A 13,418-nucleotide genomic window follows, 5' to 3' on the forward strand; every position below is an offset into this window, starting at 1 on the left:
TAACAATGAAAAGTGTAAAATAAGAACAATAATAATAATAATAATAATAAGGATAAAAGATGAAGTAACAAGTTGTTAGTTTTTTGTTTATTCCAAATGATCATCCAGATGTCTGTGACATGTGATGACAAACACCATAATGGAAGGCCTTAGTCATCACATGCATGGAAAAGTTGCATGACACTTTGACCATTGAGGACTGGAGTTTGAGACCCCTGTCATACGGAATATGACAGGTGTGGTTGAACTGCATGAAGACTCTGAAGTTTCTCTTCTCTTCTGGCAGGACAGGAATGTGGCCTTGTCCTGTGAGCCACCGTAAGAATGTACTTAGAGTAGAACTGGACTGTCACCGGCCTCAGGCTCTTCACCCTTTTCAAAGACAAAGCAGTCATTTAGATAAAATATTAGATATTGTTTACCTGTAAATGCACAAAGTAAATTTAGAAATGTTATTATTGTCAAGCGTGAACAAGCACTGATAGTGTAATCTACAGCTTTGGCCAAACGTTTAAAGAATGAGAAGTGTTGTTTGCTTATTTACAAAGTTTGCTGTTTCAGTGATAGTTGTATATCACATTATATCATTTCAAACAGAGGTGATCCAGCAATGCTGCACTAATGAATTAGACTAACTATTCACTTTAGCTAAAGTTATTAAGTTAGCTAAAGAGTTGGGATGCTGTGTAAGACATGGATAAAGCTAAAATACAAAGGTTTGGGAACCGTTTTGCATGTTTCCCTACTGTAAGGGTCTCTGCAAGCATACAGAGGGGGTACTCTGAGAGGGTCCAAGATGACAACTTTGGAAATCTACTAGAAACAGTCGATCATATTTGTTTGTCAAAGCTGAATTCAGGGCAAACTACGCTAAATTAGCGTTTTTAGCTAGCAGCTACAATAAGCATAACAGTTACTGTACGGCTATCATTTGTTAACATGACGCTTGTTCTTATACATGTAGTACATTTATTACCAACCTGAGAGTTTATCCGCTGGTCATTCGACATGACGAATGACTTCTGAAGTCTTAATTCAGCTCAAGACGCTGTAGATTCCCGTCAGTAACACTTTTGGTCCGCTAGTAAAACGTAGTTCTATTAATCTGCGCTTGAACCGGAACCGGATGTAAGTTCCAAAAAACTGAATTTTGGAACTGAAATTGAATTGTAGAACTGAAACTGAATGGTGAGAAGTGAAACTGAAATTATTCGAGAGCTGAATTTTTAAATTTTAAAATGTAGTTTCAAAGCAAATCAATTCATTTTCAAAATATAAAATTCAATTTCAATTTAGTGATGATCATTTTCAAACCATAAATTCAATTTCAAATTAGACTAATTCAAATTCAGTTTTCAAAAGCATTTATTCAAGTTACAATTCAGATTCAATCTGAGCAATTCAAATTCAAATTGAACTTATTCAGATTCACTTTCTGATGGCACATGCCCAACTATGGGCAGAAATGCCCATAGTTGGGCAGTTTAAAGTTTCTGTCATCAGCATGTTAAAGTTCAGCTGAGGGCAAACAGAATCAGCTGATGAACTGCTGTACACCATTTTGTCCTGCTTCCCAGAAGAACGAGGCTTGAATTTCAATCAGTTATTCTCAGTTACAGTGTGTAATTGTAGAATAGGCAGCATAACATGATGGTAAAATAGTTCATTCAGCCAGTAAATGATCTTTTTTCCCCTCTTGTTTTTTTTCTCTGTCCATTTCCTTTCTTTTTGGTTCATATTTCCTGTTTCTAACATCTACCTGACCCCTTCTTTCTCACCAGTTGACAAACCCATACCAGATCTTAAACCTAAACCAGCTGCGCCCTTAGTCCCGCCCAAGAAGCCGGTCCCTCCTCCAGGGAAAGGCCGACCAGGAATGATCCCACCAAAGAGACCTGAGAAGCCTCTTGCTTCCTCACCCAGCTTCAAGTAAGTATCTGTTCATCATTTGACCACCACTGATAAACTCCACTGCAGCTTTGGGTTAAAAAAAAAAGACAATTCGGTTTAATTTACAGTGCTTTATGTCGATACTGAGCAGCATATTGACACCAAATGTAATTTACTAGGATGTAATTGTGTGGATGCCCTCAAAGGCATCCACACTATTGAGTTCCTGTTTCTCTTTATTCTTTCTCTTTATTATTCTGCTAGTTGCTTCCGTACGTTTTTTGGACGTTAACTACTCCCTCAGTTTTCAGCCGATTTTCTCAGTTCAAACTTGAAAAAATTCTGCTCTTTCTGCTAATGAGTGCTATGACTTTTGGTGCTCATAACTTCTATACTTTTTGAGATATTGAATTTTTGCAATATTTTTTGCCCATTTCTGCCATATTATCAGTGGCCTCACTGATTTTCCTTGCCGGGTTGACCTGTGTTTTAGCTCAGTGAGATGAGCATCCGTTCTCAGACTGGGAGGCCTGGGTTCAAATCCCGCTTATGGCAAAATTTCTTTCAGTTAACAGTAAAACTTTTTTAACTCTTTTCAACACAAATTTCAGCTTTTTCAACCCTTTTCAGCAGAATTTTCTGTTTTTTCACCACTTTTCAGCACAAATCCAAGCTTTTTCAACTGTTTTCAGCAAAACCCTCTTTTCAGCAGAATTCTGCTCATTCAACGCTTTTCAGCAGAATTCTGCTCATTCAACTGTTTTCAGCAGAAATTCTGCTGATTGAACTCTTTTCAGCAGAATTTTCAGTTTTTTCTGCTGTTTTCAGAAAAAAACTCTTCAGCAGAAATTCTGCTCATTCACCTCTTTTCAGCAGAAATTCTGCTGATTGAACTCTTTTCAGCAGAATTTTTAGTTTTTTCTGCTGTTTTCAGAAAAAAACTCTTCAGCAGAAATTCTGCTCATTCACCTCTTTTCAGCAGAAATTCTGCTGATTGAATTCTTTTCAGCAGAATTTTCAGTTTTTTCTGCTGTTTTCAGAAAAAAAACTTTTCAGCAGAAATTCTGCTCATTCACCTCTTTTCAGCAGAATTTTCAGAATTTTCACCTCTTTTCTGCCCAAATTCTGCTTATTCACCTCTTCTGAAAAATTTTCAGCCTTTTCACCTCTTATCAGCACAATTCTCAGCAGCTTCCGCTCATTTCAGCAGAATTGTCAGTCTCTCCACCTCTTCTTTGTGAGAATGAGTTTGGCTCAGTGAGATGAGTAGCCGCCTTGAGACCAGAAGGGCCATGTTCGAATCCTGCTCAGGGCAACTTTTTTTCAACTTTTTCAGCTTTTTTCAGCAGAAATCTTCAGCGTTAAGGCATCTACACAGCATTTTCGCAGGAAATGCAAATTTTTCTAGTTGTATCTAGTCTTTTCATAGGTATGTGCTTAACCACAGTTTTAGTTTAGTTACTCTAAGTCCAATGCTTGTTTATTTTTTCTTTTCTTTTCCAAGTTGTGTTGTTTTTTTGAGGGATTTTAACCCTCTGGGTTTGTTCAAAATCAATACCTTTTCAGCTTGTTTCGTGGCCAAAAGTGGCCACCGACAGATTAGGTCTGTAATTTTTATTTTTTGGGGGGGTTTTTTGGGTTTGTTTTCTTTTTTTTGTTTGTTTTTTTTTTTTTTACCATTTTTTCTGCATAAAGCTTTTAACTAACTTCAGTTCTTTTCATAAATATAAAATAGTTATTACTTTTTACATTTTTAACCCTTTAAACACCAGTTTGTTTGTCCACTGCACTAGCTGTAAAACAACCTCAAATTTCACAATTTTATATAATTACAGTTCTACTGGAATTTCTTGTATTATTAATAGTGGCGTCTGGGGCATGTAATTGATTCACATCAACATTGATTATAATGCATTGTTATTTTTGTGCAGGGAGAGCCAAAACATAAAAACTTCCTCTCAGCTTGTTCGTGGCCAAAAAATGGCCTATAAAGACACATCTCCTGGATGCACTGGTACGCATCTTCAGTGATGTATCCTAGGGTCATCAGGTGTTTCGGGTCTCACAACATTATACACCCTCGCCCAGGCGACCCAGCCGGGGGTGATCAGGCCCCGACTTGCGTACCAGTAGCTACCAACGGATCAGCCCTCTTGATCCACAGCCACCTTGTGGCTTTCTCTGCCGCTTCACTCACAGCCTGGATGGCCCTCTTCTTGGCTGCCCCCGCCACGCCCAGTCGGCCTAGGACTTTGCAGAGTGATCGTCCTGCAAAGCCCCTACAACCCACTTCTATGGGCTCATAGAAAGTCTTCTAGCCCCTTCCCCTGCACTCCTGCACTAGTTCCTGGTACTTTCCTCGTTTCCTTTCATTGGCCTCCTCAATCCGTTCTTCCCAGGGCACTGTAAGTTCCAGCATGATCAGCTGTTTTGAGGCCTCAGAAATAATTATCATGTCTGGCCGGAGTGATGTTTTTGCAATGTTCTGAGGGAACTTTAGTTGTTTACCCAGGTAAGCCTGTAGCTGCCAATCAGAGGCTGTATTGAGGAGGCCAGTTGTCAAATGTGGGCGCACCTGGGGTTTCTCTCCAGCCTTAATAAAAGAGATTGCCTTCCTTGGAGCCTGAAGATGCTTGCTGGTGCTGATTGCTGAGACAATCTTTTCAGCAACTACTCTGAGCACCTGGTCGTGCCGCCAACGATACCGACCATCGGCCAGGGCCCTTGGGCAGCTGCTAAGGAGGTGTCCTAGGGTCCCTCTTCCAGAGCACAGGGGACAGGCAGGTGTCTCGCTCTTTCCCCATAGATGGAGGTTTGCTGGGCTTGGCAGAGTGTCGTATACTGCCTGCACTAGGAATCGGATCCGGTGGAAGTCTGCCTGCATGAGGTTTGCCCAGGTGACCTTGCGCTGCAAGGTGCTCTCCCACCTTGTCCATGCTCCCTGCCGCTTAAGGCCTACAGCTCTACTTACTCGCTCCTCCTCCACACCTGCTCGGACCTCTTCCTGGAGTAGCTGGTGTCTCTCCTTTCCCTGTGCCCTGCTGACCTGGGCCTTTGGGAAGTACCCCAAGCCTGCTCCCCTTGTTGCTAAGACCCCCATCAGTGTTTTCTGCCTTAGGCGTGACTCCGCCACCTCAACTGCCTTCTCAGCCTTCCACTTTCTTCCTGTCCTTACCTCAATACCTGCTGATGCCACCTTGCAGTCTTTAGAATCTCTGTACTGTAGGGCTTCTCGTGTGCAAGCCACCTTGAACTCTTCTGTGAGACCACTGAAGGGTAACTGCACGCTGTTGCTTGCCCCATACAAGGCAGCGCTGGTGAGACTGCGGGGAAGTCCCAGCCACTTACGAAGAAAGCCACTGATCTTTCTTTCAAGGGATTCCACAGTAGTTATTGGAACTGTATAGACAAGCAAGGGCCACAGGATTCGGGGCAGGATGGAATGCTGGTAGATCCAGGCTTTAAATCTTCCAGGCAGGCCGGACTTATCCACCTTAATGAGCCACGCTCCCAGCTCCTCATTTGCCTTCTGAATAGCAGTAGAGTCTTTCAGGCTGGAGTCAGAGAGTTTCCCCAAGCTCTTAACTGGTTGTTCCGTTATGGATGGAATAATGGTTCCTGAAATTGAGAACCGGAACATGTCCGTCACCTTGCCCTTCTTCACTACCATCGATCTTGATTTAGAAGGTTTAAAACTCATCCTTGCCCATGAGATGAGTCTCTCAAGACCTTGCAAGATCCACCTACACCAGGGAACTGATGATGTCGTAATGGTGAGGTCATCTATATAGGCTCTGATAGGGGGCTGACGAACACCTGACCTTGTCAACGGCCCTCTGCACTCCACCTCCGCACCATGTTCATTGCCAGGGCAAAGAGCGTAACTGAGATGGTACAGCCTGTTATTATAACTTTCCCGAGTCGGTGCCAGTCTGAAGTAACTGTCCTAGAAGGGACCCTAAGCCTGAAATTGGCGTAATAGTTCAGGATCAGGTCCTTGATCTTGCTGGGGACATGGTGGAAGTGTAAAGCATGCTCAACCAGTTTGTGTGGGATCGACCCATACGATCATTGATATAACATTGATTATAATGCATTGTTATTTTTGTGCAGGGAGAGCCAAAACATAAAAACTTCCTCTCAGCTTGTTCGTGGCCAAAAAATGGCCACCCCTTGTTTACGTTTACAAAATGCTATAAAATTCATATATATTAATTAATTTCATTCAAATTCAGAATTTTAATCCTTTAAATACCAGTTCAATCACATAATCCTAGGAAGTCATAAATGGAAAAAATCATGAAACCCCAATTTTTTTCCAAATAATACATGCCATCTGATTTATTTTCTAACCACAATGGAGGTTAGATGTGTAGCAATAATTAACAGTAGTATAGTATGACTTTTATGCATCTTTGTTTTTGTGCAGTGACAGAAAAACAAAAAAACTCCCTCTCAGCTTGTTCGTGGCCAAAAATGGCCACCCCTCGTTTACATTTACAAAATGCTATAAAATATATATATATTAAAACATTTTTCTACTTTCATTGACTTGATTTTTTTAAATTAGTATCAGTGCTGCTCATCCAGACTAAAATTTCATTCAAATTCAGAATTTTAACCCTTTAAATACCAGTTAAATCACATAATTGTAATGATTTACATAGGGATAAAAGCATAAAGTCCCTTTTTTTTTTTTTTTTTAAATAATACATGCAAATTGATTTATTATCTAACCATGATGGAGGTTAGATACATAGCAATAATTAAAAGTATCAATGAGTTTTATGTATCTTTGTTTTTTTTGTGCAGTGACAGACAAACAAAAAATCTCCCCCTCAGCTTGTTCGTGGCCAGAAAGGGCCACCCCCTGTTTATGTTTACAAAATGCGATAAAATTTTACTTTCATTGACTTGGTTTTTTAAATTCCTACTCATGAAAACCAAAATATAATTCAAAATCAGAAATTATACCCTTTGAATACCAGATTATTAGGGGTGCAACGATATTCGTATCGATATTGAACCGTTCGATACAGTGCTTTCGGTTCGGTACGCATATGTATCGAACAATACAAAATTTTTAATTTATTTTATCTGAGCGTTCGACTACTCCGCCTAGGCTCGACAATGCAGCCTAGGCGGAGTAGTCGAACGCAGATTCACTGAGCGCTCAACACAGACAGCATCGTCAGAAGGAAGAGCGCAGGGCAAGCTAGCGAGACAGAAGTTAAGCTCTCCTTGCAACATGGACCTTCCCCACCCTCATTCAGATCTGGCATTTAGAATTATTTTGGTTTTCATGTGACGTATGACCCTGAAGGTAAGCGAGTCATGGACTAAAGTAAAACAGTATGTTGGATGTGCCATGCAATGCTCAATTACATGGGTGGGAGCTAGTGTGTTAGCGCAGTTAGCTCGTTAACGTGTTGGCCGTCTAGCCCCATGCACGGGGCAATCGGCGGTAGCTCGTTAACGGAGATTTGCCGTGTTGTGGCGTTAAGGTCATTTCAACGAGATTAACCTGAAAGCACTAGTGGGAACACAATGAATATGACTGCACATTTACGCTGACATCATCCTAGTGCAAAGACAAGTGGAAGCAGAAAAAAAACAAGCAAGCATGCTACTAACTTTAGCCGAGTCATTTAGACAGCTGTTAGCACATGATTCTCCTTATGTGTTTAATATGCTGCTGAGAATATAGCCCAGAAGAAGCGGATAGTATAGCTTTTATTTTGGAAAGAGACATTTCACTGTAATAAACTCTCTTTTCCAAAGATGAGTGATGAGTGATGATCAATCAGATACAGGGCTCACAATATCGCTAGCCCGACGTCCCGGGGCTAGCGATATTTTCAGTCGGGCTACCAAAATCTATCTCTGCCCTGCCCGTCGGGCTATTGTAGGAAGGAAAAATATATGTCAATGCTTTTGCATTCTTTCAGAAATGTAGCTGGGTAATTATGTCATTGGCATCGGTGAGCCATTATCAATATGTGACATATTGAAATCGCGTTTGAATTTGCGCTTGTTTTTTTGCTTTCACTTTGCAATCGCGCGAACTGTGTATAGAGAGCGACAGTACTGATCTGTGAGTGATGATAATTTGTGCACCAATTCCTCTGACATCGTCTTATTAATCGGTAGCTTACTATGCAAACATGACAAGTGAAATCTCCGGCAGCAAGCTTAAACATGTGAGAGGTTGATCGTGCAGAGAATCACTGAGCTTATGTGAGTGCGTGTGTAAAAGCAGCAGGATATATATTTGACTACGATGACCTTCACAGACAGATATATATTTTAGTTCTGCTGAGCGAAATAAGACAGGTCAGGGTGACAGCCAAAGAAAAGCTTACCACAAAACGGAGAAGTTATGACAAATCAGACTATAAGGCAAAAAGAAAGTGCAGCTTTATGGTTTCATGGACAAAAGAATTTCTGTGGCTGCAATATGACGAGCTAAATAACCAGGGCTGCACATAAGTGGTCCGCAGGTGCGCATTCGCTGTCAAAATAAAAAACACGCACAAGGGTTAGGGTTAAATTTAAAAACTGTACTTTTGAGTTAAAATATATATTTATAATTTTAATAAATGACAAATTAAAAAGGCATGAACATTTTTTTTGTATCGAAAAAATATCGAACCGTGACACCAAAGTATCGAACCGAACCGTGAATTTTGGGTATCGTTGCACCCCTACAGATTATGTATTATTACTACGCTTTTGGGGGAAAATAGCAATAAAGTTAACATTTTTTAGAATATGAAAGATGAAACCTAATTTTTTTTTTAATCATCATTGCAGGCACCAATAACAGTAACAATGATTTATTTTTACTTTATTTTATTTTTTGGGGGGGGTGAATGGCCAAAAAGAAAATCACACATGGTGTGTTAGTGGCCAGAAAGGCCATTTAATGACCAAATAACCACTGAAATGACCACAAAAATGATCAAATTTTATATTACAGTGTGTGTGCTTCTGTGTGCATCCTCATTAGCAGAAAGATTTGCTAACCACAGTAGAGTGGTTTTTGTAGGCACACTTTCTACACCCGGTGCAAAGGGCTGCTGTTCCAATCCTGGAGGTGCGCCACCCACACTGTGGTTCAGACTACTGTATCTTGAGATCAATGGCAGAAGTGGCTGAGAATCAGGGACAAGGGTGTCTTGCAGTTGTTGAGGTCACCAGCATGTGCCCCAGCTCTTCCAGGATCACTCTTCATTTGTAGGTTGTAGAGGACTCCCCCACTTCAGTGAAGTTGTTTCCGGCGGGCGGGACAAAGGCATCGTATCTCAAGACATCCAGGAGATTGGAGAAAAGAGCCAGCAGCCATCAGTTAGTTTGCCTTCAACAACTCCTCTCTAAGTTATCCAAGCTGTATTTGTGCCTATTGTAGTGCAGGATTGTTTCTTGCTTCCAGGCGTCCTCTATTCCCCATCACTGACTGCTGGTTCCCTGTGAGTTGCTGTCAAAAGAAGCACATTCCTCCGTTGTTTTGGCATGTGGGATATCGGCGTGGTGGTTTAGGTGAAGCCAAAGACAGACAACAAAATCTTCCTCTGTTGCAACTGGAGGAGCTGGGGAGGGAGCTCTGGGTTGTTTCCCCTGTGCCAGTTTTCATGTGAGGGGTTCCTCTGCCAAGGTGACCGAAGGAAAGATGTTGTCCTCGGAGCTCCTCCATCAGCTGGAGTCTGATCTCATGCCATTTTTTTACTTCCTGATACTTCCAGTGTTGTCATCCAACATGCTATGTATTGCTTTATCCTGTTGTTGGCTCACATCTCCACTTCATCTATAATCCTCCAATCCTCACACCTTCACCTCCCGTGCAGGTTTGTAAGGGTGCACAGATCTCCTTTGTTATAAAAATGTCGAAAGTAGATCTCAGACTGCTAATGCAGGGATCTCCATACAGGGTGAGCCCTGGTTTGATACCAGTGGGTACTGGATTGTAGAGCAGTCTCTCTTCAGTAGTGGGACCCACATGGTTTTCCTTTCATGAGGGATCCACTTAGTTGCCTGCTCCTTGGTCTCAGAAAATGCTCCTATGTTGTTTTCCATCAGCTGCTCGGCCTCCACCTCCATGCCCCCCAACCCCAATCCTCCCCCAAAGAAGAGGATTCAGGCACTGGCTAGTACTCTTCATCAGTGGTGACGCAGTCAGCTTCTTTGGAGATTGTCCCCTCATCTTCTGGAGAGGAAGTTTCTTCATCTTGGGCAGGTGTCTTTTCTTCAAGGGCAGAGGACTGCTTGCTGTCCTTGCTCTCTGACCAGATCATATAGACAGTGCTTGAAGCAGTGATGACTTTATTGCCATATTGCCTGAATAAATTATCTGGAAGCTGTTAGGCTTACTTACAGCAGTAGTAGGGTAAAAGTGCTTTTAGCATGTGCTTCAAAGCTAAGTTTGACTGGGAACCTCAAAGCTCAATAGCCTGCATCGACAGAAATTCACTGCAGCCTATGTAATATTTGATGTCATTATTTATTTCAGTCTATCTTGCAAATACATGTTTGTGCTGCAATGTCATACACAAACACAAACTATTAGATCCTTAAGATCAAACCTATGTAATAATAATAATAGTAGTAATGGATTGCATTTATATAGCGCTTTTCGAGACCCTCAAAGCGCTTTACAATTCCACTATTCATTCACTCTCACATTCACACACTGGTGGAGGCAAGCTACAGCTGTAGCCACAGAAGCGAGGCTGCCATATCGGCCCCCTCTGGTCATCACCAGTAGGCGGTAGGTGAAGTATCTTGCCCAAGGACACAACGACCAAGACTGTCCGAGCCAGGGCTCGACCTGGCAACCTTCTGATTACAAGACGAACTCTTGAGCCACGATCGCCCCTATATCAAAATTGTTTCATTATTTTGGTCCATTGGAGTGTGGTAAGCCGCTACTAGAAACTAGGAATATTACATGAAATTGCTTGTTTGGCCAAAAATGGGTAAATTTGGTAAAGAACATGAAAAACTACAATTTTCATGTGTTGAGTTTAGAATGAAAGCAATTTTACCTAAATCGCATGATATAGTTCTGTCAATAAATAGGAATCAAAAAAAGGTGGTTATAATGAGTTTCAATTGGCCAAAAATGGCCACGATAGAGCCAAGAGGAACAATTTTTTTTTTTTTTTAAACGTATGTTTATTTGTTTTTATTTTTTCAACAGTATCAACACCAACATAAAATGAACGTATGGCAGTCATTAAAATAATAATAATAACAACAGTAATAATAATAATAATAATAATAATAATAATAGTAATAACGATAATTGAAGTGTTAATCCTAAAAGATTCCAAAGAAATGCATAAATGCATAGTTAAATAAATTAAGACAGAAACCATACAAATAAATATAATTTTAAAAAAAATATCATAATATAGATTGCACAGTATATTCCCAACAGCAAGTCAGACATTATTCATTATCTAGTTGTCTTATTCACTCACCCCCCCCCCCCCCCCCCCCCCCACATCCCCACTCCTCAGTAGATCCAAAAATATCTTCCAGATGTTGTACAATTCAGAAGCCTTCTTTCTAACAATATAGTTCAGTTTCTCAAGAGCTAAACTCGATGTTAAGTTATTTAACCAGTGGTTAAAAGAGGGGCAACCAACATTCTTCCAGCATAAGGCGATACAGCGTTTGGCCTGTAGCAAACAAAGATCGACCATTTTTCTTTCCTCACACGACAGAGTACAGTCATCTGGATACAAGCCTAAAATGCATAACTTAGGGCAAAGCGGTACAGGAGAAGTTGTGATCTGAGAGATATATTTTAACACAGAGCTCCAAAATTTTTGGATCTCTTCACATTTCCACAGGCAGTGATATAGTGTACCCTGATGCCTATTACACTTATAGCATAGATCAATTATATTAGGATCAAATTTATTTAATTGTACAGGGGATATGTATGTTCGCATTATCCAATTAAATTGTATCATTCTCAAACGAGTGTTAATGGTTTGAGTGTGTGTTTTTGAACATATTTTACCCCATTCAGTATATGAAATATCTTCTTGTAAGTCACTAATCCACTCCCGTCTTTTACTATCAGAGTTATCCTTATGGTTTTCAACTAAAAGGCTATAAAACTGGGACACCAGTCTTTTACCAAAACAGTTTTTTGTAACATGAGTTTCTAGGATGGAGAGTGGGGGTTGGTGCACTGAATTGTTTAAGTGTGCCAGAATAAAACTTCTAAGTTGCAGATACTTAAAAAAGTGTTTCTGCGGTAAATCAAACTTTGCCCTTAATTCACTGAATGACATTAGAGAATATTCCTCATATACGTCCTGTAGTTTCGCAATGCCCTTGTTCAGCCAAGCTTTAAAGCCCATGTCATTCTTAGCCGGGGCAAAGAGTTCATTACCCCAAATTGGGGAGAAACAGGACAACCCAGGAGAGTCATTCAACATTTTTTGTACTTCATGCCAAGCAACAACAGTGTTTTTTACAAAGGGATTAGTAGTAATTTTCTTTAAAGTTTTAAAGGGTGCTGAGTATAAATAGCTATTTAACGACAGACCCTTTGAGGACATTCTTTCAGTTGCTAACCAGGGAAGGGAAATATCGTTTGAAAACCAAAACATAGTGGTCCTCAGCTGAGCAGCCCAATAGTACCATTTTAAATTTGGAAACTGTAGTCCTCCCCTATCATATGGTAAATACAAGAGGGAGAGTCTGAGTCTTGGCTTCCTATTGTTCCAGATGAAATTAGAAAGAAGTTTGCTGGTCTTGGAAAAAAAAGGAGGAGGAGGGGCCAGCAGAATTGACTGAAAGATATATAGGAATTTAGGTAATATAGTCATCTTTACTATGTTTATTCTTCCCAGTAAAGAAAGAGGCAATGATATTAATCTAGTGATCTCATCCGACAACCCTTCCACCAAGGGCTCATAATTGGCTGAACTAAGATTGCTTATCGTTGGGGTTACTCTGATGCCTAAATATTTAAATCCCTCTGCGGCATTCACAAATGGGTGGGATACAACTGGTTTCAACCTCTCGTTCATATTTAAAAACATAATGGATGATTTTTCTTCGTTCACTTTGAACCCAGAGAAACTGCTAAATTGATCGAATAGCTTCAGGAGAGATGGTATTGATTCTGCAAGGTGTGATAGAAACACAACAGTATCGTCAGCGTACATTTCAATTTTGTGTAGCATCTCCCCAATTTTAATACCATGGATCAAGGGATGTGATCTAATTGCTATCGCTAAAGGTTCCATGGCTAGTACAAAAAGCACAGGTGAAATCGGAGACCCTTGCCTGGTGCCTCGAGATGGCTCAAAAGGACTAGAGATGAGATTATTGGTAGATACCATTGCAACCGAATCAGCAAGTAAAATTTCAATCCATCGGCAGAAGTGATCACCAAATCCAAAAAGCTTAAGCACCTCAATTAGACAGGGCCATTCAACTCGATCGAACGCCTTCTCCGCGTCGAGTGATAGTATTGCAGTATCAGGTGACTCTTCACATTCGTGGAT

At 40.7% G+C, this 13,418-nt stretch overlaps 1 protein-coding gene across 3 annotated transcripts in view; it reads left to right on the top strand.

Moving 5' to 3' along the window:
• Positions 1-13,418, top strand: part of cd2ap (CD2-associated protein) — a 111,302-nt gene that overhangs the window by 73,215 nt on the left and 24,669 nt on the right. For all 3 annotated transcript variants that reach the window (XM_085432838.1, XM_085432840.1, XM_085432841.1), the window contains one exon: positions 1,782-1,929. In XM_085432838.1, the coding sequence (XP_085288964.1) occupies positions 1,782-1,929 (148 nt within the window). The remainder of the gene's footprint in view (positions 1-1,781; positions 1,930-13,418) is intronic.

Source organism: Copadichromis virginalis, linkage group LG15 (assembly GCF_057382275.1).
Source record: "Copadichromis virginalis isolate Kocher_CV1m ecotype Utaka linkage group LG15, C_Virginalis_male_GT1.1, whole genome shotgun sequence".
NCBI lineage: Eukaryota > Metazoa > Chordata > Actinopteri > Cichliformes > Cichlidae > Copadichromis > Copadichromis virginalis.